At 46.3% G+C, this 25559-nt stretch overlaps 2 protein-coding genes across 2 annotated transcripts in view; one reads left to right on the top strand and one right to left on the bottom strand.

The window, feature by feature from the left end:
* Nucleotides 1-25559, top strand: part of LOC135515605 (ELKS/Rab6-interacting/CAST family member 1-like) — a 508676-nt gene that overhangs the window by 67573 nt on the left and 415544 nt on the right. Inside the window, 3 exon segments of the mRNA XM_064939228.1 lie at nucleotides 18260-18424; nucleotides 20353-20479; nucleotides 20687-20814. Of these exon segments, the coding sequence (XP_064795300.1) occupies nucleotides 18260-18424; nucleotides 20353-20479; nucleotides 20687-20814 (420 nt within the window).
* Nucleotides 7420-9715, bottom strand: LOC135515604 (beta-1,3-galactosyl-O-glycosyl-glycoprotein beta-1,6-N-acetylglucosaminyltransferase 3-like). Its single transcript, XM_064939226.1, has one exon. It carries the CDS (start codon nucleotides 9378-9380, stop codon nucleotides 8052-8054), a length of 1329 nt encoding a protein of 442 aa, XP_064795298.1. The 5' UTR covers nucleotides 9381-9715; the 3' UTR covers nucleotides 7420-8051.

The raw sequence follows: 25559 nt of genomic DNA, 5'->3' as shown, positions 1-25559 counted from the left end.
CAAATGTTATGTTCCTTTTGATGGCATAGAAGACCCTTCTTGCCTTGTAGCCTCTACTTCTCTCTCTCTCTCTCTCTTTCTCTCTCTCTCTCTCTCTCTCTCTCTTTCTCTCTCTCTTTCTCTCTCTCTCTTCTCTCTTTCTCTTCTCCCTCTTTCTCTCTCTCTCTTCTCAATCTCTCTCTTTCTTTCCCTTTCCCTCTCTCTCGCTCTCCCTGTCTCCTCTCTCTCTCTCGATCTCCCTGTCTCGTCTCTCTCTCTCTCTCTTCCTCCGATCTTGATTTGCTGTTCACTTTTCCTCCATACTCCACCTCCTCTCTCATGACGTCTTTCTCCATCTTCCCTCTCCTCCACACTGCTGATTCATGTTGGAGCATCTTTACCTCCTGTCTTTTCTCGCTCTCTCTTTCCTTGAGTCGTGATGTCGCAAAAGGGAAGGGGTGTGTGTCTGTCTGTGTGGTGTGTGTGTAGTATGTGTGTGAAGGGGGTGCTGATCACCTGGTTGGGAGTTTGTGATGGGGGGGGGGTGTGCCTGAGGACACCACAGTGATGCCAGCTGGTACACTAACAGTAGTCCAGGGATCTGTTCTTCTCTGGGTCAGGGAGTGTTGTAGTCAGGTCCTGGTTTTCTCTGGGTCAGGGAGTGTTGTAGTCAGGTCCTGTTCTTTTCGGGGTCAGGGAGTGTTGTATTCAGGTCCTGGTTTTCTCTGGGTCAGGGAGTGTTGTAGTCAGGCCCTGGTCTTCTCTGGGTCAGGAAGTGTTGTAGTCAAGTCCTGGTCTTCTCTGGGTCAGGGAGTGTTGTACTCCAGGTCCTGGTCTTCTCTGCGTCAGGCAGTGTTGTAGTCGGGATCTGGTCTTCTCTGGGTCAGGGAGTGTTGTAGTCAGGTCCTGGTCTTCTCTGGGTCAGGGAGTGTTGTAGTAAGGTCCTGGTCTTCTCTGTGTCAGGGAGTGTTGTACTCCAGGGATCTGGTTTTCTCTGCGTCAGGCAGTGTTGTAGTCCAGGGATCTGGTCTACTCTGGGTCAGGGAGTGTTGTAGTCGGGATCTGGTCTTCTCTGGGTCAGGGAGTGTTGTCTTCCAGGGATCTGGTCTTCTCTGGGTCATGGAGTGTTGTGGTCCAGGGATCTGGTCTTCTCTGGGTCATTGAGTGTTGTAGTCAGGTCCCGGTCTTCTCTGGGTCAGGGAGTGTTGTAGTCAGGTCCTGTTCTTCTCTGGGTCAGGGAGTGTTGTAGTCAGGCCCTGTTCTTCGCTGGGTCAGGGAGTGTTGTAGTCAGGTCCTGTTCTTCTCTGGGTCAGGGAGTGTTGTAGTCAGGCCCTGTTCTTCTCTGGGTCAGGGAGTGTTGTAGTCAGGTCCTGTTCTTCTCTGGGTCAGGGAGTGTTGTAGTCAGGCCCTGTTCTTCTCTGGGTCAGGGAGTGTTGTAGTCAGGCCCTGTTCTTCTCTGGGTCAGGGAGTGTTGTAGTCAGGCCCTGTTCTTCTCTGGGTCAGGGAGTGTTGTAGTCAGGTCCTGTTCTTCTCTGGGTCAGGGAGTGTTGTAGTCAGGTCCTGGTCTTCTCTGGGTCAGGGAGTGTTGTAGTCAGGTCCTGGTCTTCTCTGGGTCAGGGAGTGTTGTAGTCAGGTCCTGTTCTTCTCTGGGTCAGGGAGTGTTGTAGTCAGGTCCTGGTCTTCTCTGGGTCAGGGAGTGTTGTAGTCAGGCCCTGTTCTTCTCTGGGTCAGGGAGTGTTGTAGTCAGGTCCTGGTCTTCTCTTAGTCAGGGAGTGTTGTAGTCAGGCCCTGTTCTTCTCTGGGTCAGGGAGTGTTGTAGTCAGGCCCTGGTCTTCTCTGGGTCAGGGAGTGTTGTAGTCAGGTCCTGTTCTTCTCTGGGTCAGGGAGTGTTGTAGTCAGGTCCTGGTCTTCTCTGGGTCAGGGAGTGTTGTAGTCAGGTCCTGGTCTTCTCTGGGTCAGGGAGTGTTGTAGTCAGGTCCTGGTCTTCTCTGGGTCAGGGAGTGTTGTAGTAAGGTCCTGGTCTTCTCTGTGTCAGGGAGTGTTGTACTCCAGGGATCTGGTTTTCTCTGCGTCAGGCAGTGTTGTAGTCCAGGGATCTGGTCTACTCTGGGTCAGGGAGTGTTGTAGTCGGGATCTGGTCTTCTCTGGGTCAGGGAGTGTTGTCTTCCAGGGATCTGGTCTTCTCTGGGTCATGGAGTGTTGTGGTCCAGGGATCTGGTCTTCTCTGGGTCATTGAGTGTTGTAGTCAGGTCCCGGTCTTCTCTGGGTCAGGGAGTGTTGTAGTCAGGCCCTGTTCTTCTCTGGGTCAGGGAGTGTTGTAGTCAGGCCCTGTTCTTCTCTGGGTCAGGGAGTGTTGTAGTCAGGTCCTGTTCTTCTCTGGGTCAGGGAGTGTTGTAGTCAGGCCCTGTTCTTCTCTGGGTCAGGGAGTGTTGTAGTCAGGTCCTGTTCTTCTCTGGGTCAGGGAGTGTTGTAGTCAGGCCCTGTTCTTCTCTGGGTCAGGGAGTGTTGTAGTCAGGCCCTGTTCTTCTCTGGGTCAGGGAGTGTTGTAGTCAGGTCCTGTTCTTCTCTGGGTCAGGGAGTGTTGTAGTCAGGTCCTGGTCTTCTCTGGGTCAGGGAGTGTTGTAGTCAGGTCCTGGTCTTCTCTGGGTCAGGGAGTGTTGTAGTCAGGTCCTGGTCTTCTCTGGGTCAGGGAGTGTTGTAGTCAGGTCCTGGTCTTCTCTGGGTCAGGGAGTGTTGTAGTCAGGTCCTGTTCTTCTCTGGGTCAGGGAGTGTTGTAGTCAGGTCCTGGTCTTCTCTGGGTCAGGGAGTGTTGTAGTCAGGCCCTGTTCTTCTCTGGGTCAGGGAGTGTTGTAGTCAGGTCCTGGTCTTCTCTTAGTCAGGGAGTGTTGTAGTCAGGTCCTGTTCTTCTCTGGGTCAGGGAGTGTTGTAGTCAGGTCCTGGTCTTCTCTGGGTCAGGGAGTGTTGTAGTCAGGTCCTGGTCTTCTCTGGGTCAGGGAGTGTTGTAGTCAGGTCCTGGTCTTCTCTGGGTCAGGGAGTGTTGTAGTCAGGTCCTGGTCTTCTCTGGGTCAGGGAGTGTTGTAGTCAGGTCCTGGTCTTCTCTGGGTCAGGGAGTGTTGTAGTCACGTCCTTCTTTTTTTCTCTTCCCTCGTTCTTTTATGTTTCCCTTGAGTCTTGACTTTCACTCACACCATCCTCTCTTCCACTCCTCATCTGTCCTGTGTGTTGTGTGTGTTTGCTCTTGTCTGTGTGTGTATGAGAGAGACAACGTCATTCATTCAGCATCACTCACAGATGGCTGATGTTGCTTAGTAACCAGGTCGCCTGTGGAATCATGACAGACTGTCCCTTCGTTGTCCTGAGAGACATAGAGGGAAATAGAGGATATGTACAAAAATAGATAGTCTAGAATGAGCTCTGTGGAGTATACAGTATATAATACACAGTGTATCAATGTGAAGTGACCAGTGTTCAATGCTTCTATATACATGGGACAGCAGTGACGTGTGTGTGTGTGTGTGTGTGTGTGTGTGTGTGTGTGTGTGTGTGTGTGTGTGTGAGGGTGTGTAAGCGCAAGATACTATGTGTGTGTTTTTGTGTGATTGAGTGTGTGGGTGTATGTCTGTAAAAATCTCTCTAAGTTGCAGGGCAGAGTACAGGTGGGCAGCTATGGATGACTCTTCAGCAGTCTGATGGTCTGGTGATAGAAGCTGTTTCAGAGTCTGTTGGTCTGAGATCTGATGCTCCTGGAACATCTGCCAGACTGCAACAGAATCAACACTCCGTGGCTGAGGTCCCTAATGATCTTCCTGGCCTTCCTTCCACACTGAGGGGTGTAAATGTCCCTGAGGGCAGGCGGCGTACCCCGGTGGTCAGGGGTGGTCAGGGCCCCCTGGAGGTCAGGCCCCTGGAGGTCAGGCCCCGTGGAGGTCAGGCCCCTGGAGGTCAGGGCCCTGGAGGTCAGGCCCCTGGAGGTCAGGGCCCCTGGAGGTCAGGGCCCTGGAGGTCAGGGCCCCTGGAGGTCAGGGCCCCTGGAGGTCAGGGCCCCTGGAGGTCAGGGCCCCTGGAGGATAGGGCCCTTGGGCTTGCCCTGTGTGCTCGGTCGGTATTTCGGCCATGATTAAGTGTAGGTAGCTGGCCCGACTAACTGGATGTATTTAAGTGACATGGACTAATTTAGTGACGGTCAGTGAGTGACATATAGAGTAAAACATATAAAGAGAAAAACTGATGATGCACAAATACATTTCTGACTGTAATTTGAGACCCCAACCGAGTTTCCCCACAAAATGTAAAAAAATCATACGGTATGTAATTAAGGCGATGCCGGTGTGACGTTGGGCTGGCGATCGAGGGCGATGCAGTTGCCGTACCAGGCGGTGATGCAACCCGACAGAATGCTCTCAACGGTGCATCTGTAGCAGTTTGTGAGGGTCTTAGGGGCCATTGCAAATTTCATTAGCCGACTGAGGTTGAAGAGGTGCTGTTGTGCCTCCTTCACTACAATGTGATGAGACCATGTCAAGGTCCTCTGTGATGTGAACGCTGAGGAACTATGGAAGGTTTTGACCTTTCCCACTGCAGCCCTGTCGATAGAGATGTGGGCGTGCTCTTCCTTCTGTCTCCTGTCGTCCAAGATCAGCTCCTTGGTTTGGTCGACGTTGAGGGAGAGGTTATTGTCCTTTCACCTCTCCACCAGGGCTCTGACCTCTGACCCTGTAGGCTGTGCCAGGATGTTGTCATTTGGTGATCACTACCACTGTTTAGGCACAGGAAAATGGGGGACATCAGTTCCAATCTTACATCAAATACCTGGCATAGAGAGTTCTTGACTGATTTAGTTACCCAGTAGTGGGTGAACAGGGAGTACAGGACGTGGGGGGGAGCCAGTTTACACGTGGAAAGATTTTGTTGAACCTACCACCTTGGGTCGGTCCCTCGAAGCAGGAAATCCAGGATCCAGTTGCACATGGTGGAGTTCAGAACCAGGACCTGAACTTTGTGACGAGCTTGGAGGGTTTACTATGGTGTTGAAGGCTGAGTTGTAGTCAATGAGCAGTATTCACATAGGTATTCACATAGGTATTCACATACAGTAGGTATTCCTCTTGTCCTGGTGGGCAGTGTGGAGATCTTTTTGGACGCTGTTCAAGTTGTGTCGGGTAAGGTGGACCTGATATGGTCCTTGACTCTTAAAGCACTTCATGATGACAGAGGTGAAGCTACAGGGTGATCGTCATTTGGTTCAGTCAGCTTGTTTAGGCACAGGAACAATGGGGGACATATTGAAACATGTGGGGACAGTTGACTGGGATAGGGAGAGATTGAATATGTCCGTGAACACTCCTGCCAGAGGATCTGCTCATGCTCTTAGGACGTTCGGGATGCCAGTTTACACGCTTGAAAGATTTACTCAAGAACCCACAATCCTCTTGGGCCTGTGTCGGTGGTCGGTGTGGTTTTTCTCGAAGCATGCAAAATAAAAGATTTTTCCCAGCAAACCCGGAACATTCCCAGAACATTAGCTAAGATTCCATTAGGTTCTAGTTGGGTTTTTATCAAACATTAGGATAATAACATCCCAAAAACATTGAGAGAATGCTTTTGATAACAAAATATTAGTATTTATCAAAAATGTAAATGAAATATACTTGAAATATTCTCCTAACATTCACTAAAATGTTGTACACAACATCGGTAACAACTATTACAGAACATTGTTCAAAAGTTCTCATTATTATTTCCAGGTTATGTAATAACATAATGTACCAGGAACGTTTTCCCAGCAAACCAACATTGGTTCTGTGAAAGGTCACCTTTAAAAATGTCACCCGATATAATTAGAGACGTTTGATATGGTCCCCCCTGGTTTATTTTATATCTCTATGGGTTAGTTACTGTAGAAGGTTATAAAGGCACACAGTTAAGAACAAGTTCCTGATTTTCACCATACTAGCCATGTGCAGATTGTCAACATATGATGTGTATAAAATATAATTGTGATTGTTGGTTACATTTAAATACTGTTACAGAAACATGTTTTGTGAAAAATGAGAATGCCATGTTTCTCTATATAGTTAATTAGCCAGTAAACATTCTGGGAACATATCTTTTGTGGTGTCCCCACAATGCTCTCAGCAGACTGTTCCCACAACGTAGTGAAACATTCTGGGAACATATCTTTTGTGGTGTCGCCACAATGCTCTCAGCAGACTGTTCCCACAACGTAGTGAAACATTCTGGGAACATATCTTTTGTGGTGTCGCCACAACCACTGAGGCAGACTGTTCCCACTCAGCCCAGTGAAACACTGGGAACATATCTATTTCTGGCCCCCCAATGGTCAACAGACTGTTCCCACAACGTAGTGAAACATTCTGGGAACATATCTTTTGTGGTGTCGCCACAATGCTCTCACAATGCTCTTTCTGAACTGCCTTGTTCAGAAAATGACACCAAAGGAATTATTTTAAAGTCCATACTGATACAGAAACACTGTATTTTGATTAAAACACTGAGGAAAGATCAAATATTTCTGTAGAATTAGTTAATTAATCAATAAGGCCCGAGGGGTTGTGGTACATGGGCAATATACCACGGGAACGACGCAACGTGGAGTGCCTTGACACAGCCCTTAGCTGTGGTACATTGGCCATATATCACGACCCCCTAAGGTGTCTTATTGCTATTATAAACTGGTTACCAACATAATTAGAAGAGTAAAAATACATGTTTTGCCATACCTGTGGTATACGGTCTGATATATCACAGCTGTCAGCCAATCAGGATTCAGGGCTCGAACTACCCAGTTTATAGTAAGGTATAACTAACTCTGTGTATAACAAAATGCTGTGTTCAGTGAGACTAGTCATTCCACTAGATGGTACTGCTGCTGTCATAAATACAGAGCACAGGAAGAAATACATGTATGTCTGGAATATACAATCAGAACTACATAGTACAATCAGAACTACATAGTACAATCAGAACTATACAGTACAATCAGAACTACACAGTACAATCAGAACTACATAGTACAATCAGAACTACTTAGTACAATCAGAACTACTTAGTACAATCAGAACTACTTAGTACAATCAGAACTACTTAGTACAATCAGAACTATACAGTACAATCAGAACTACATAGTACAATCAGAACTACACAGTACAATCAGAACTGTACAGTACAATCAGAACTACTCAGTACCATCAGAAATATATCAAATACACTGAATGGACAAACCCTGCTCTTTCCAGAACAGACTGACCAGGTGAATCCTGGTGAAAGAAGATATGTTAAATCCATCAATCCTTAAAGATATGACTTATTGATGTCACCTGTTAAATCCACTTCAATCAGTGTAGATGAAGGGGAGGGACAGGAGATATGACGTCACCTGTTAAATCCTCTTCAGTCCAGGTAAAGATAAAGATATGTTAAATCCACTTCAATCCGTGTAGATGAAGGGGAGGAGACCGGTTAAAGATATGATCCCTTATTGACGTCACCTGTTAAATCCACTTCAATCCGTGTAGATGGAGGGGAGGAGACAGGTTAAAGGAGGAGTTTTAAGCCTTGAGACATGGATTGTGTATGTGTGCCATTCAGAGGGTGAATGGGCAAGATGAAGGATTTAAGCGCCTTTGAACAGGGTTTGGTAGTAAGTGCCAGGCGCACCGGTTTGAGTGTGTCAAGAACTACAACGCTGCTGGGTTTTCCACCCTCAACAGTTTGCTGTGTGTATCGAAAATGGTCCACCACCCAAAGGACATCCAGCCAATTTGACACAACTGTGGGAAGCACTGTAGTCAACATGGGCCAGCATCCCTGTGGAACACTTTCGACACCTTGTAGAGTCCACGCCCAGAGGATTGAGGCTGATCTGGGGGCGAAAGGGGGTGCAACACAATATTAGGAAGGTGTTCCTAATGTTTTGTACACTCAGTGTATATTTTAAATAAAACCTACGTTACTGTATTTACAACCCTCTCTAGAGTACCACCAGAAATATACAACATTTCAAAACATATTTCAAATAAATGCACATGAACATATTTACAACTTTTAACATGTCATAGTTTTTGTAAGATACTCTCAGACTCCACTGTCCTTCGTGAAACACGGTATGTAGCTTTGAAGCGCAGGTACGACTCCAGACACCTGATAGCCACATCATCCACCTCAGGGTCAAACTTGTTAGCGATGAGGTGGTGATGTTGTAGGAGCCACCTGAGATCTCCAGCCCCGTAGACACAAATGGACCTCCTGTAGACACCCGAGCAGGGTGGATACGGGGCTCCGTTCCTCACGTCTCCTTCCAGGGAACGCCACTTCACAATGCGAGCGATGGCGTTCATGTCTGATTCATGGTACTTGATGTGCGGAGGGGTAGATCCTGGCACAGAGGGCATGCGCTGCAGGGTGGCCCACAGGTGTTCATCAGGACTGTAGGTGTCCTTCTCCCACTCCAACAGCGCCCGGACCTCCTGAGACTCCATCACGTGACGGACAAAGGCCCTGGACACCAGGAAGTAGGCGTTGCCAGAAAACATGGGGGTGCTGATTGGAGGAGGGCTCTTCCTAACGTTCGTCTTGACCACCATGTTGCTGCTGATGTTGTGGTGAAACTGCCATCTGCTGTTTTTATAGTCGTCGGTGGTCTCTGACTCCATGCTGTTCCTCCCGTTCTGCAGCTTGAGGGCCTGAACCATCTCAGCGTTGGTCTTAATGGGGAAGTCTGTTCCACAGGTGTTGATCAGGTACCTCCACTGGACAGGTGACTTCAGGAGATCCTCCATACAGTTCAGATCAGCCTGCACTCTGGACCAGGAGGCGTATACCACACTCTCTAACTTACTGGCCACAAACACATTAGTCAGACAGGACACGATGGCCCTCACTGCCGTCCTGAAGGCCTCCGAGGACTTCTGGTCGATGTGGACGCAGTACACGTTCTGAGGAGTGTACAGGGCACGCAGGAGGCGCTCAAACATCTCAATCTTGTCGTGGATGACCATGGAGTAGGCGATGGGGAACTCCTTCTCCTCCTGACTGAGAGGAACGCTGATGAACTCTCTTTCTGTGACGTACCTCTGACAGTCCTGAGTCACGTTGTGGTAGAAGGCCTCTGACAGCAGCTGCTGTTTCTTCATGGTCTTCAGCAGGAGGCTGAGCTGCTTCCTCTCCAGACCCTCCAGGTCTCCCTGGATGATGGCTGAGCAGGCCGGCAGGTCGGCAGCGTAGTCCGGGGGCAGGAGGTCCAGAGCGGGGAGAGGACTCCTGTCAGAGCCCGGCGGGCGTCTGAGAGCGGCCCACAGGAGCAGAGAGACGGATCCACTCAGGAGGATCAGAGATAAGTTCTTGAAGAATCTCTGAGACCTGGACAACCGAACAGAAACCATGACTAGTCCATATAATCTTTCTATGTCCGGGTTCTCCTCAAAGAATGTAAGAGTTGCACTACGCCACCTTGTGGTCTGGTTGCGCCACTGTCATTTAAAAAAATGTTATTTGTAATCATTTAAGGCCTGGCACCACACCCGAATGGAGTATTTCTTTGCTTTAGAGTGCAGGAAATGTCCTCCATCCCGCTGTACTCAGTAGCACCTCTTTGTTAAAAAAGATCCCTGGGAGAACCCTGTATGTGGTGTTGCCTTTGTGCTATTAGTATCTATCAACACCACAGCTGAGGAGGAGGAGTTGCACACTGCTGAGCAACAGAAAGATGTGTCTCACCAGCACCTCACAGCTCAAATAAATGACACACACCTCTCACACACCTCCGTTTAAAAGGAAGAGGTGGAATCATTAACTCTAGTGGGCGTTGTCTGTGGGCATGGTGTAACCACTAGGCTACCCTATCGCCCCCATGTTAGGACTGCCAGGCGTACAGTCCTAACAGGGCTGAGCCTCTCACGTTAAACAGCTGTCTGTCCTCTGGGCCATGTTCTGTTATAATCTCCACCCGGCACAGCCAGGAGAAGACTGGCCACCCCACATAGCCTGGTTCCTCTCTAGATTTCTTCCTAGGTTTTGGCCTTTCTAGGGAGTTTTTCCTTGCCACCGTGCTTCTACACCTGCATTGCTTGCTGTTTGGGGTTTTAGGCTGGGTTTCTGTACAGCACTTTGAGATATCAGCTGATGTACGAAGGGCTATATAAATACATTTGATTTGATTTAGCTTTGAGGCGTGGGTCAAAGCAGCGTCATAAACGTGTTGAGTCAGACGTTCACCTTGCCGTACACAGTTGAAATATCTAGCCCATACATTTTGAAATATCTAGCCCATACATTTTGAAATATCTAGCCCATACATTTTGAAATACCTAGCCCATATTTTTTGAAATATCTAGCCCATACATTTTGAAATATCTAGCCCGTACATTTTGAAATATCTAGCCCACACATTTTGAAATATCTAGCCCGTACATTTTTAAATATCTAGCCCATACATTTTGAAATATCTAGCCCGTACATTTTGAAATATCTAGCCCATACATTTTGAAATATCTAGCCCGTACATTTTGAAATATCAAGCCCATACATTTTGAAATATCTAGCCCATACATTTTGCACAAAATATTTTATATACAGGAGGTTTTTAAAGGACCATGGAAAAAAATGTCACACTACTGGCGTAGTCACAGTCCTATTGACTAACATGGTCGACCTCATATTACCAGACCACAACAACATCCCACAGCTGCTTTGACCATTCACATCAGATAGGCACATTATTTTAATATTGAAATCATTTTACTTCCGTTCCATGAAATCCTTCAACATTTCACAATGTCACCTTTATCCACACATATCACGTCCCGGTGTGGTGCAGAGGAACAGGGTTTGTACAGGTGTACAAGGGTTAGATGACAGCTGTCGGGGGTTAAACATGGTGTTTTATCACACCCTGGTGTGATGCAGAGGAACAGGGTTTGTACAGGGGTTAGATGACAGCTGTCGGGGGTTAAACATGGTGTTTTATCACCCTGGTGTGGTGCAGAGGAACAGGGTTTGTACAGGGGTTAGATGACAGCTGTCGGGGGTTAAACATGGTGTTTTATCATGTCCTGGTGTGGTGCAGAGGAACAGGGTTTGTACAGGGGTTAGATGACAGCTGTTGGTGGTTAAACATGGTGTTTTATCATGTCCTGGTGTGGTGCAGAGGAACAGGGTTTGTACAGGTGTTAGATGACAGCTGTCGGGGGTTAAACATGGTGTTTTATCATGTCCTGGTGTGGTGCAGAGGAACAGGGTTTGTACAGGTGTACAGGGGTTAGATGACAGCTGTCGGGGTTTAAACATGGTGTTTTATCATGTCCTGGTGTGGTGCAGAGGAACAGGGTTTGTACAGGTGTTAGATGACAGCTGTCGGGGGTTAAACATGGTGTTTTATCATGTCCTGGTGTGGTGCAGAGGAACAGGGTTTGTTCAGGGGTTAGATGACAGCTGTCGGGGTTAAACATGGTGTTTTATCATGTCCTGGTGTGGTGCAGAGGAACAGGGTTTGTACAGGTGTTAGATGACAGCTGTCGGGGGTTAAACATGGTGTTTTATCATGTCCTGGTGTGGTGCAGAGGAACAGGGTTTGTACAGGTGTTAGATGACAGCTGTCGGGGTTTAAACATGGTGTTTTATCACGTCCTGGTGTGGTGCAGAGGAACAGGGTTTGTACAGGGGTTAGATGACAGCTGTCGGGGGTTAAACATGGTGTTTTATCATGTCCTGGTGTGGTGCAGAGGAACAGGGTTTATACAGGCGTTAGATGACAGCTGTCGGGGGTTAAACATGATGTTTTATCATGTCCTGGTGTGGTGCAGAGGAACAGGGTTTGTTCAGGCGTTAGATGACAGCTGTCGGGGGTTAAACATGGTGTTTTATCATGTCCTGGTGTGGTGCAGAGGAACAGGGTTTATACAGGCGTTAGATGACAGCTGTCGGGGGTTAAACATGGTGTTTTATCATGTCCTGGTGTGGTGCAGAGGAACAGGGTTTATACAGGCGTTAGATGACAGCTGTCGGGGGTTAAACATGGTGTTTTATCATGTCCTGGTGTGATGCAGAGGAACAGGGTTTGTTCAGGTGTTAGATGACAGCTGTTGGGGGTTAAACATGGTGTTTTATCATGTCCTGGTGTGGTGCAGAGGAACAGGGTTTATACAGGCGTTAGATGACAGCTGTCGGGGTTTAAACATGGTGTTTTATCATGTCCTGGTGTGGTGCAGAGGAACAGGGTTTGTACAGGGGTTAGATGACAGCTGTCGGGGTTTAAACATGGTGTTTTATCATGTCCTGGTGTGGTGCAGAGGAACAGGGTTTGTTCAGGCGTTAGATGACAGCTGTCGGGGGTTAAACATGGTGTTTTATCACGTCCTGGTGTGGTGCAGAGGAACAGGGTTTATACAGGTGTTAGATGACAGCTGTCGGGGGTTAAACATGGTGTTTTATCATGTCCTGGTGTGGTGCAGAGGAACAGGGTTTATACAGGCGTTAGATGACAGCTGTCGGGGTTAAACATGGTGTTTTATCACGTCCTGGTGTGGTGCAGAGGAACAGGGTTTATACAGGCGTTAGATGACAGCTGTCGGGGGTTAAACATGGTGTTTTATCATGTCCTGGTGTGGTGCAGAGGAACAGGGTTTATACAGGCGTTAGATGACAGCTGTCGGGGTTTAAACATGGTGTTTTATCATGTCCTGGTGTGGTGCAGAGGAACAGGGTTTGTACAGGGGTTAGATGACAGCTGTCGGGGTTTAAACATGGTGTTTTATCATGTCCTGGTGTGGTGCAGAGGAACAGGGTTTATACAGGCGTTAGATGACAGCTGTCGGGGGTTAAACATGGTGTTTTATCATGTCCTGGTGTGGTGCAGAGGAACAGGGTTTATACAGGCGTTAGATGACAGCTGTCGGGGTTTAAACATGGTGTTTTATCATGTCCTGGTGTGGTGCAGAGGAACAGGGTTTGTACAGGGGTTAGATGACAGCTGTCGGGGGTTAAACATGGTGTTTTATCATGTCCTGGTGTGGTGCAGAGGAACAGGGTTTGTACAGGCGTTAGATGACAGCTGTCGGGGGTTAAACATGGTGTTTTATCATGTCCTGGTGTGGTGCAGAGGAACAGGGTTTATACAGGCGTTAGATGACAGCTGTCGGGGTTAAACATGGTGTTTTATCATGTCCTGGTGTGGTGCAGAGGAACAGGGTTTATACAGGCGTTAGATGACAGCTGTCGGGGGTTAAACATGGTGTTTTATCATGTCCTGGTGTGGTGCAGAGGAACAGGGTTTATACAGGCGTTAGATGACAGCTGTCGGGGGTTAAACATGGTGTTTTATCATGTCCTGGTGTGGTGCAGAGGAACAGGGTTTATACAGGTGTTAGATGACAGCTGTCGGGGTTTAAACATGGTGTTTTATCATGTCCTGGTGTGGTGCAGAGGAACAGGGTTTATACAGGCGTTAGATGACAGCTGTCGGGGGTTAAACATGGTGTTTTATCATGTCCTGGTGTGTTGCAGAGGAACAGGGTTTGACATCAAATAGGGTTAGATGACAAAATCGGGGGTTAAACATGGTGTTTTATCATGTCCTGTATGTGGTGCAGAGGAACAGGGTTTGTACAGGTGTACAGGGGTTAGATGACAGCTGTCGGGGTTTAAACATGGTGTTTTATCATGTCCTGGTGTGGTGCAGAGGAACAGGGTTTGTACAGGCGTTAGATGACAGCTGTCGGGGGTTAAACATGGTGTTTTATCATGTCCTGGTGTGGTGCAGAGGAACAGGGTTTGTACAGGTGTTAGATGACAGCTGTCGGGGTTTAAACATGGTGTTTTATCATGTCCTGGTGTGGTGCAGAGGAACAGGGTTTATACAGGCGTTAGATGACAGCTGTCGGGGGTTAAACATGGTGTTTTATCATGTCCTGGTGTGGTGCAGAGGAACAGGGTTTGTTCAGGCGTTAGATGACAGCTGTCGGGGGTTAAACATGGTGTTTTATCATGTCCTGGTGTGGTGCAGAGGAACAGGGTTTGTTCAGGCGTTAGATGACAGCTGTCGGGGGTTAAACATGGTGTTTTATCATGTCCTGGTGTGGTGCAGAGGAACAGGGTTTATACAGGCGTTAGATGACAGCTGTCGGGGTTTAAACATGGTGTTTTATCATGTCCTGGTGTGGTGCAGAGGAACAGGGTTTATACAGGCGTTAGATGACAGCTGTCGGGGGTTAAACATGGTGTTATATCATGTCCTGGTGTGGTGCAGAGGAACAGGGTTTATACAGGCGTTAGATGACAGCTGTCGGGGGTTAAACATGGTGTTTTATCACATCCTGGTTGCAGGTTAATATCCTTGACAAACATCCTAGACTCATTTTCCAACTCGTACAACAAACACAGCCAGGTCTCAAAGGCAGAGTTGAGGCTGAGAAGCATTTTTATGAAATGGGTTAATGATTGATGTTGAACGCCGGTGTTATGGAGCTCCGTTGATGTCAGATAGGTACATTATTTGAATATTGAAATAATTGAGTCCTTGTTCATGTCACCTGTTTCCACCCGTCCAGAGACATGTTTTTTTGGAGAGTTTAGGTCAACTTTTAGAATTTAGAATGTTGTTATAATTCTAGACATTCCGTTTGATAGGGTGGATGTATGAAGGACTCATGGAATGGCAGGAAAATTATTTCCTATTTTATTTACAATTTCTTTGAACACCAATGTTGAACCTCCATTGACATCAAATAGGTAGTTAATATTAAAATCCTTTAAAATGTTATAATCTCACCTGTATGCTCATGTACTCATCTACAAACAGGCAGACAGACAGGCACACAAGGTTGAGTAAAAATATATCTATGGATCTGAATACAACATACAATATTGTCTTAGATGGGTGACTGTTCTGGACAGGCTCCGAGTAACATGTTGGTGTCCAAAGCCCACTGTGGACACCGTAGGATCCCATGCCTTATAATGGCACAAAGTCTGTCTCCGTTTCCACCCTCTCAGCGGAGCGGACTTGAAGTGTCAAGGTTTCAGAACCCCACATTTGCATAGGAGGTGACGTGTCACATTTTCTGGCCTAAAGGCGGGTTAGTTGACAACGTTATAAAAACACGAGATCGCCAGCTTGTATTCCTAAAAAAAACGTAAATGAGGCCCTGCTGGTCCAACGCTCTTACCACTAGGCTACCCTGCCGCCCCAATGAGGCCCCCCTGGTCCAACGCTCTTACCACTAGGCTACCCTGCTGCCCCAATGAGGCCCCCCTGGTCCAACGCTCTTACCACTAGGCTACCCTGCTGCCCCAATGAGGCCCCCCTGGTCCAACGCTCTTACCACTAGGCTACCCTGCTGCCCCAATGAGGCCCCCTGGTCCAACGCTCTTACCACTAGGCTACCCTGCTGCCCCAATGAGGCCCCCTGGTCCAACGCTCTTACCACTAGGCTACCCTGCTGCCCCAATGAGGCCCCCTGGTCCAACGCTCTTACCACTAGGCTACCCTGCCGCCCCAATGAGGCCCCCTGGTCCAACGCTCTTACCACAAGGCTACCCTGCTGCCCCAATGAGGCCCCCTGGTCCAACGCTCTTACTACTACCCTGGCTGAGGCCCCCTGGTCCAACGCTCTTACCACCACCCTGCTGCCCCAATGAGGCCCCCTGGTCCAACGCTCTTACCACTAGGCTACCCTGGAGCCTGCCCCAATGAGGCCCCCTAGGTCCAACGCTCTTACCACTAGGCTACCCTGCTGCCCCAATGAGGCCCCACTGGTCCAACGCTCTTACCACTAGGCTACCCTGCTGCCCCAATGAGGCCCTGCTGGTCCAACACTCTTACCACTAGGCTACCCTGCCACCCCAATGAGGCCCCCTGGTCCAACGCTCTTACCACTAGGCTACCCTGCCGCCCCAATGAGGCCCCCTGGTCCAACGCTCTTACCACTAGGCTACCCTGCCGCCCCAATGAGGCCCTGCTGGTCCAACGCTCTTACCACTAGGCTACCCTGCCGCCCCAATGAGGCCCTGCTGGTCCAACGCTCTTACCACTAGGCTACCCTGCCGCCCCAATGAGGCCCCCCTGGTCCAACGCTCTTACCACTAGGCTAGGCCTGCCGCCCCAATGAGGCAGGGTCCAACGCTGTAACTTACCAGGAGGCTACCCTGCCGCCCCAATGAGGGCCCCCTGGTCAAACGCTAACTTACCACTAGGCTACCCTACCGTCAAAGGCAGGAAGAACTACCCCAATGAGGCCTGCTGGTCCAACGCTCTTACCACTAGGCTACCCTGCCGCCCCAATGAGGCCCCCCTGGTCCAACGCTCTTACCACTAGGCTACCCTACCGCCCCAATGAGGCCCCCTGGTCCAACGCTCTTACCACTAGGCTACCCTGCCGCCCCAATGAGGCCCCCTGGTCCAACGCTCTTACCACTAGGCTAGCCGCCCCAATGAGGCCCCCTGGTCCAACGCTCTTACCACTAGGCTACCCTGCCGACCCCAATGAGGCCCCCTGGTCCAACGCTCTTACCACTAGGCTACCCTGCCGCCCCAATGAGGCCCCCTGGTTCGTTCAGCCATTCCAATGTGGAAAATAAATGGGGAAAGAATGGAATTTAGGAATAAATGCTGAAAATAAGGTCTGAGTTTGACAAAGGCTGAGGAGATCTGATACGGTTTGTTCTATGAGATAGTAGCAGTCAGTTAACACGACCTTTATGAGTTATGAAGCTTGTTTTGATTACATAAATGCTCCAAAATTCACAAAAAGTGACATGATCTCTTGGAGATTATCTCGTAGAACAAAATGTCTAAGCCTGTGAACCAAAGACCTTAGTTTAGGCGTTTTATCCCAAAACCCTAAAAAAAAACGCCATTCGTTTCCCCATAGCCTTTGTCCAACAAGCCATGGCGGAGTTCGTGACTAGTAACATTGACAAGAAGCCTGTAACTGTTGGGAAGAACATTGACAAACTGTGGGAGGCAGGAAGAACTCGTTTGTAACTGAGGCTGGTTTCATCTTGTTCTTGACATCAAGTCTCGTGTTGTCTGATGTCACGTTTATGCTAATAGAAAGGGTTGAGGGATGGAGAGAGAGGGGGAAAGGAAGCAGTGAGAGAAGGCAGTGAGGCAGGAAAATTACAAGCTGTAACTGAGGCAGGAAGAACTACAAGCTGTAACTGAGACAGGAAGAACTACAAACTGTAACTGAGACAGGAAGAACTACAAACTGTAACTGAGACAGGAAGAACTACAAACTGTAACTGATATCAAAGGCAGGAAGAACTACAAACTGTAACTGAGGCAGGAAGAACTACAAACTGTAACTGAGGCAGGAAGAACTACAAACTGTAACTGAGGCAGGAAGAACTACAAACTGTAACTGAGACAGGAAGAACTACAAGCTGTAACTGAGGCAGGAAGAACTACAAACTGTAACTGAGACAGGAAGAACTACAAACTGTAACTGATATCAAAGGCAGGAAGAACTACAAACTGTAACTGAGGCAGGAAGAACTACAAACTGGAAATGAGGCAGGAAAAACTACAAACTAACTGATATCAAAGGCAGGAAGAACCGCCCACTCGTAGGCTTGGGTGATATACCATATACCGGGGTATTTGGAAATACTGACGGTATGTGCATGCTACTCCACTGCTTAAGTTGAGTATAACTATGTGTCAAATAAATGATATGCAGCTCAGCTTGCCAAGTGGCTAAATGTGAAGATCAAACTTCTTGGTTACAGCAGAGATATTCAACCCCCTCCTGGATCAAGATCCCTGTTGCCTAAATTGTTAAGTGGAAAGCGCCCCTTGTGTATAATTGCGGTAATAACGTAAACCGTGGTATGGTACAGAAATGGTATGATGGTATGAACATCTCTCTTCCCCCTCTCTCTCCTCTCTCTCCTCTCCCCTCTCTCTCTCTCTCTCTCCCCTCTCTCTCCTCTCTCTCTCTGCTCTCTCCCCCCTCTGCTCTCTCCCCTCTCTGCTCTCTCCCTCTCTCTCTGCTCTCTCTCAGGGCTCCTCTCTCCCTCTCCCCTAAATCCTCTCTCTCTCCTCTCTCCCCCTCTCTCTCATCTCTCCCCCTCCCTCCTCTCCCCCTCTCTCTCTCATCTCTCCCCCTCTCTCTCTCTCTCTCTCTCCCCCCTCTCTCCCCTCCCTCTCCCCCTCTCCCCCTCCCCCCCCCCTCTCCTCTCCCCCCCTCTCCCCCTCTCCCCCTCTCCCCCTCTCTCCCTCCCCTCTCCCCCTCCCCCCCTCTACCCCCCCCCTCTCTCTCCTCAGCACCTCCAGATGACGGTGCAGGCCCTGCAGGATGAGCTGAGGACTCAGAGAGATCTGAATCAGTTGTTCCAGCAGGACTGTAGCGGAGGGAGACCTGGAGAACCTCTGTCATTCGAACCCACTGAGGACAACTTCCACAGGCTCCAAGCTGAACACCAGAGACAGGTGAAGTCTAGTTTCAGAAAGCTGAGTCCTGATCTAGGATCTGTTCATATATAATCTAATTAGCACTCCTATTCAGAGATGCTTTCTGGATAAGGGCCCAGGTCTATTTTCACTTTTAATAATAAAAAAAACGAGTTTGTCCATTTAAGTTTACACAGAATGGAAATGTGTATTTGGCGCTCTGGTTTACAGTGAAAGGTTAAAAACAGATAGAAAACACACAGTGAACATTTACATGTCAGTTCATCAGAGTCATATTTAGGATTCTGTACTTCATGCAACATCATGTTGTTCACTCCATTTCATTTGTCAGAAGGCACACTCCTCTGAATAACTTGAGGAATGTAATGCTAATGGACATTAATGTCACGCCCTGGTCTTAGTATTTTGTGTTTTCTTTATCTATTTGGTCAGGCCAGGGTGTGACATGGGTTTTTGTATGTGGTGTGTTTTGTCTTGGGGTTTTTTCACAGGTATTGGGATTGTAGCTTAGTGGGGTGTTCTAGGTTAGTCTATGGCTGTCTGAAGTGGTTCTCAATCAGAGGCAGGTGTTTATCGTTGTCTCTGATTGGGAACCATATTTAGGCAGCCATATTCTTTGAGTGTTTCGTGGGTGATTGTCCTTATGTCCTTGTTCATGTTCTGTGTTAGTTTACACCAGTATAGGCTGTTTTCGGTTTTCTCATTACGTTTGTTTTTTTTTTTTGTATTTGATTCGTGTTTCCATTTGTTTTCATTAAACATGAATCATAATAGCCACGCCGCATTTTGGTCCGACTCTCTTTCACCTATAGAAAACCGTGACAATTAAACTGTACAACAAGTATATAGAACTAACTAACCTAATTTAGAAATATCACTATCACGTCATGTTTCCCCTACGGGTATCAATAAAGTTAATTGAATCGAAAGTGAATTATTGTATATAAATAACGTTTGATTGAATCTAATCTCTAGGATAACTAAGTTAATGTAGAAATAACACAAACATGCTGAGAAGTAGCTTGGATTCAGGAGTTGACATTTACTGAAAGGAGGCGTGTTGTGTTCCTCCCATTAAATGGAATTGAATCTTACTGTTACGTTTCAGAAGAAGACCCAGATGCAGACACTGTTAAAATAACAAACGTTTATTACAGATCTGAGGTCAGTAATCCAGATCAGAGTCCATAAGGTAAAGAACAGCAGGCAGGCTCAGGGTCAGGGTCGACAGAATGGTAAAAACTGGGGAAACTAGAAAACAGGAACTAGAAAATGCACGGCCCCAATGTGTAGGAATAGTTCGGAACTAGAAAAAGATAGGAGCAAGGGGGAAAACGCTGGTAGACTTGACAAACAAAACAAACTGGCAACAGACAAACAGAGAGCACAGGTATAAATACACAGGGGATGATGGGAAGATGGGCGACACCTGGAGGAGGGTGGAGACAATCACAAAGACAGGTGAAACAGATCAGGGTGTGACACTTTCCTCTCGGCCAAAGAGATTAATGCAGTTGTATTTAGTTTAATCTAACCTCTTGGCCAAGGAAAATACCATTTGGTTGAATTGTATTGAATGTAACCTCCAGGCCAAAGAGATGAATAATGTTTGGTTGAATTATATTGAATGTAACCTCCAGGCCAAAGAGATGAATAATGTTTGGTTGAATTGTATTGAATGTAACCTCCAGGCCAAAGAGATGAATAATGTTTGGTTGAATTGTATTGAATGTAACCTCCAGGCCAAAGAGATGAATAATGTTTGGTTGAATTGTATTGAATGTAACCTCCAGGCCAAAGAGATGAATAATGTTTGGTTGAATTGTATTGAATGTAACCTCCAGGCCAAAGAGATGAATAATGTTTGGTTGAATTATATTGAATGTAACCTCCAGGCCAAAGAGATGAATAATGTTTGGTTGAATTGTATTGAATGTAACCTCCAGGCCAAGGAGATGTTCCTCCTGAGGAAGACGCTGGAGGAGATGGAGTTGAGGATCGACAGTCAGAAACAGACCCTGGGGGCCAGAGACCAGTCTATCAAGAAACTACTGGAGATGCTGCAGAGCAAAGGTATGGTGGGGTACACACACGCACTCACGCACACACACACACACACACACACACACACACACACACGCACGCACGCACGCACGCACACACACACACACACACACACACACACACACACACACACACACACACACACACACACACACACACACACACACACACAACACACACACACTCTTAAAAGCATCACTATGGTGTGTATTCCAGGTCTGTCAGCCAAGGCCTCAGAGGAAGACCATGAGAGGACCAGGAGACTGGCTGAGGCTGACATGCACATCCACCATCTAGACAGTCTACTGGAACAGAAAGACAAGGAGACCAACGCCCTACGAGAGGTGAGGGGGAGAGAGCGAAACAGAGGAGGGGAGGGGAAATAATTCATTCATAACTCCATGGTTACCACAGAGTTCCTCCAGAGCGTCGTTATGTGCTGGTCACGCTCATGTAAACAACACTCTGTTACCACAGAGCCCCCCAGCTAACTGAATTCATTACAACTCTGTTACCACAGAGCCCCCAGCTAACTGAATTCATTACAGCTCTGTTACCACAGAGCCCCCCAGCTAACTGAATTCATTACAACTCTGTTACCACAGAGCCCCCCAGCTAACTGAATTCATCACAGCTCTGTTACCACAGAGCCCCCCAGCTAACTGAATTCATTACAGCTCTGTTACCACAGAGCCCCCCAGCTAACTGAATTCATTACAGCTCTGTTACCACAGAGCCCCCCAGCTAACTGAATTCATTACAGCTCTGTTACCACAGAGCCCTATAGCTAACTGAATTCATTACAGCTCTGTTACCACAGAGCCCCCACAGCTAACTGAATTCATTACAGCTCTGTTACCACAGAGCCCCACAACTAACTGAATTCATTACAGCTCTGTTACCACAGAGCCCCACAGCTAACTGAATTCATTACAACTCTGTTACCACAGAGCCCCCCAGCTAACTGAATTCATTACAGCTCTGTTACCACAGAGCCCCCCAGCTAACTGAATTCATTACAACTCTGTTACCACAGAGCCCCACAGCTAACTGAATTCATTACAGCTCTGTTACCACAGAGCCCCCCAGCTAACTGAATTCATTACAGCTCTGTTACCACAGAGCACCCCAGCTAACTGAATTCATTACAGCTCTGTTACCACAGAGCCATAGACAGATAGACAGACCTTACCTTTACTATAGACAGACCTCACCTTTACTATAGACAGACCTCACCTTTACTATAGACAGACCTTACCTTTACTATAGACAGACCTCAACCTTTACTATAGACAGACCTCAACCTTTACTATAGACAGACCTCAACCTTTACTATAGACAGACCTTAACCTTTACTATAGACAGACCTCAACCTTTACTATAGACAGACCTTAACCTTTACTATAGACAGACCTCACCTTTACTATAGACAGACCTCACCTTTACTATCGACAGACCTTACCTTTACTATAGACAGACCTTACCTTTACTATAGACAGACCTCACCTTTACTATATACAGACCTTACCTTTACTATAGACAGACCTTAACCTTTACTATATACAGACCTTACCTTTACTATAGACAGACCTCACCTTTACTATAGACAGACCTCACCTTTACTATAGACAGACCTTAACCTTTACTATAGACAGACCTTAACCTTTACTATAGACAGACCTTACCTTTACTATAGACAGACCTCACCTTTACTATAGACAGACCTTACCTTTACTATAGACAGACCTCACCTTTACTATAGACAGACCTCACCTTTACTATAGACAGACCTCACCTTTACTATAGACAGACCTCACCTTTACTATAGACAGACCTCACCTTTACTATAGACAGACCTCACCTTTACTATAGACAGACCTCACCTTTACTATAGACAGACCTCACCTTTACTATAGACAGACCTCACCTTTACTATAGACAGACCTCACCTTTACTATCGACAGACCTTAACCTTTACTATAGACAGACCTTAACCTTTACTATAGACAGACCTTACCTTTACTATAGACAGACCTCACCTTTACTATAGACAGACCTTACCTTTACTATAGACAGACCTCACCTTTACTATAGACAGACCTTAACCTTTACTATAGACAGACCTCACCTTTACTATAGACAGACCTCACCTTTACTATCGACAGACCTTACCTTTACTATAGACAGACCTTACCTTTACTATAGACAGACCTTACCTTTACTATAGACAGACCTCACCTTTACTATAGACAGACCTCACCTTTATTATAGACAGACCTTACCTTTACTATAGACAGACCTTACCTTTACTATAGACAGACCTCACCTTTACTATAGACAGACCTTACCTTTACTATAGACAGACCTCACCTTTACTATAGACAGACCTTAACCTTTACTATAGACAGACCTCACCTTTACTATAGACAGACCTCACCTTTACTATAGACAGACCTTACCTTTACTATAGACAGACCTTACCTTTACTATAGACAGACCTTACCTTTACTATAGACAGACCTCACCTTTACTATAGACAGACCTTACCTTTACTATAGACAGACCTCACCTTTACTATAGACAGACCTCACCTTTACTATAGACAGACCTCACCTTTACTATAGACAGACCTCACCTTTACTATAGACAGACCTTACCTTTACTATAGACAGACCTTACCTTTACTATAGACAGACCTTTACTATAGACAGACCTTTACTATAGACAGACCTTACCTTTACTATAGACAGACCTCACCTTTACTATAGACAGACCTCACCTTTACTATAGACAGACCTCACCTTTACTATAGACAGACCTCACCTTTACTATAGACAGACCTCACCTTTACTATAGACAGACCTTAACCTTTACTATAGACAGACCTTACCTTTACTATAGACAGACCTTACCTTTACTATAGACAGACCTTACCTTTACTATAGACAGACCTTACCTTTACTATAGACAGACCTCACCTTTACTATAGACAGACCTTACCTTTACTATAGACAGACCTCACCTTTACTATAGACAGACCTCACCTTTATTATAGACAGACCTCACCTTTACTATAGACAGACCTCACCTTTACTATAGACAGACCTTACCTTTACTATAGACAGACCTTACCTTTACTATAGACAGACCTTACCTTTACTATAGACAGACCTTAACCTTTACTATAGACAGACCTTACCTTTACTATAGACAGACCTCACCTTTACTATAGACAGACCTCACCTTTACTATAGACAGACCTCACCTTTACTATAGACAGACCTCACCTTTACTATAGACAGACCTCACCTTTACTATAGACAGACCTTAACCTTTACTATAGACAGACCTTACCTTTACTATAGACAGACCTTACCTTTACTATAGACAGACCTTACCTTTACTATAGACAGACCTCACCTTTACTATATACAGACCTCAACCTTTACTATAGACAGACCTCACCTTTACTATAGACAGACCTACCTTTACTATAGACAGACCTCACCTTTACTATAGACAGACCTTAACCTTTACTATAGACAGACCTTACCTTTACTATAGACAGACCTTACCTTTACTATAGACAGACCTTACCTTTACTATAGACAGACCTCACCTTTACTATATACAGACCTCAACCTTTACTATAGACAGACCTCACCTTTACTATAGACAGACCCTACCTTTACTATAGACAGACCTCACCTTTACTATAGACAGACCTCACCTTTACTATAGACAGACCTCACCTTTACTATAGACAGACCTTAACCTTTACTATAGACAGACAGACCTTACCTTTACTATAGACAGACCTTACCTTTACTATAGACAGACCTCACCTTTACTATAGACAGACCTCACCTTTACTATAGACAGACCTTAACCTTTACTATAGACAGACCTTACCTTTACTATAGACAGACCTTACCTTTACTATAGACAGACCTTAACCTTTACTATAGACAGACCTTACCTTTACTATAGACAGACCTCACCTTTACTATAGACAGACCTCACCTTTACTATAGACAGACCTCACCTTTACTATAGACAGACCTCACCTTTACTATAGACAGACCTCACCTTTACTATAGACAGACCTCACCTTTACTATAGACAGACCTTACCTTTACTATAGACAGACCTCACCTTTACTATAGACAGACCTTACCTTTACTATAGACAGACCTTACCTTTACTATAGACAGACCTCACCTTTACTATAGACAGACCTTACCTTTACTATAGACAGACCTCACCTTTACTATAGACAGACCTTACCTTTACTATAGACAGACCTCAACCTTTACTATAGACAGACCTTACCTTTACTATAGACAGACCTTACCTTTACTATAGACAGACCTCACCTTTACTATAGACAGACCTCACCTTTACTATAGACAGACCTTACCTTTACTATAGACAGACCTTACCTTTACTATAGACAGACCTCACCTTTACTATAGACAGACCTCACCTTTACTATAGACAGACCTCAACCTTTACTATAGACAGACCTTACCTTTACTATAGACAGACCTTACCTTTACTATAGACAGACCTCACCTTTACTATAGACAGACCTCACCTTTACTATAGACAGACCTCACCTTTACTATAGACAGACCTTACCTTTACTATAGACAGACCTTACCTTTACTATAGACAGACCTCACCTTTACTATAGACAGACCTTACCTTTACTATAGACAGACCTCACCTTTACTATAGACAGACCTTAACCTTTACTATAGACAGACCTCACCTTTACTATAGACAGACCTCACCTTTACTATAGACAGACCTTACCTTTACTATAGACAGACCTTACCTTTACTATAGACAGACCTTAACCTTTACTATAGACAGACCTCACCTTTACTATAGACAGACCTTACCTTTACTATAGACAGACCTCACCTTTACTATAGACAGACCTCACCTTTACTATAGACAGACCTCAACCTTTACTATAGACAGACCTTACCTTTACTATAGACAGACCTTACCTTTACTATAGACAGACCTCACCTTTACTATAGACAGACCTCACCTTTACTATAGACAGACCTTACCTTTA

The sequence above is a fragment of the Oncorhynchus masou genome, chromosome 27 (assembly GCF_036934945.1).
Source record: "Oncorhynchus masou masou isolate Uvic2021 chromosome 27, UVic_Omas_1.1, whole genome shotgun sequence".
NCBI classification, from domain to species: domain Eukaryota; kingdom Metazoa; phylum Chordata; class Actinopteri; order Salmoniformes; family Salmonidae; genus Oncorhynchus; species Oncorhynchus masou.
This window is presented reverse-complemented; position numbering and strand designations above follow the sequence as displayed.

Excerpts from the sequence above, each read along its gene's own strand:
- LOC135515604 (XM_064939226.1), bottom strand. The coding sequence starts at position 9,380 with ATGGTTTCTGTTCGGTTGTCCAGGTCTCAGAGATTCTTCAAGAACTTA.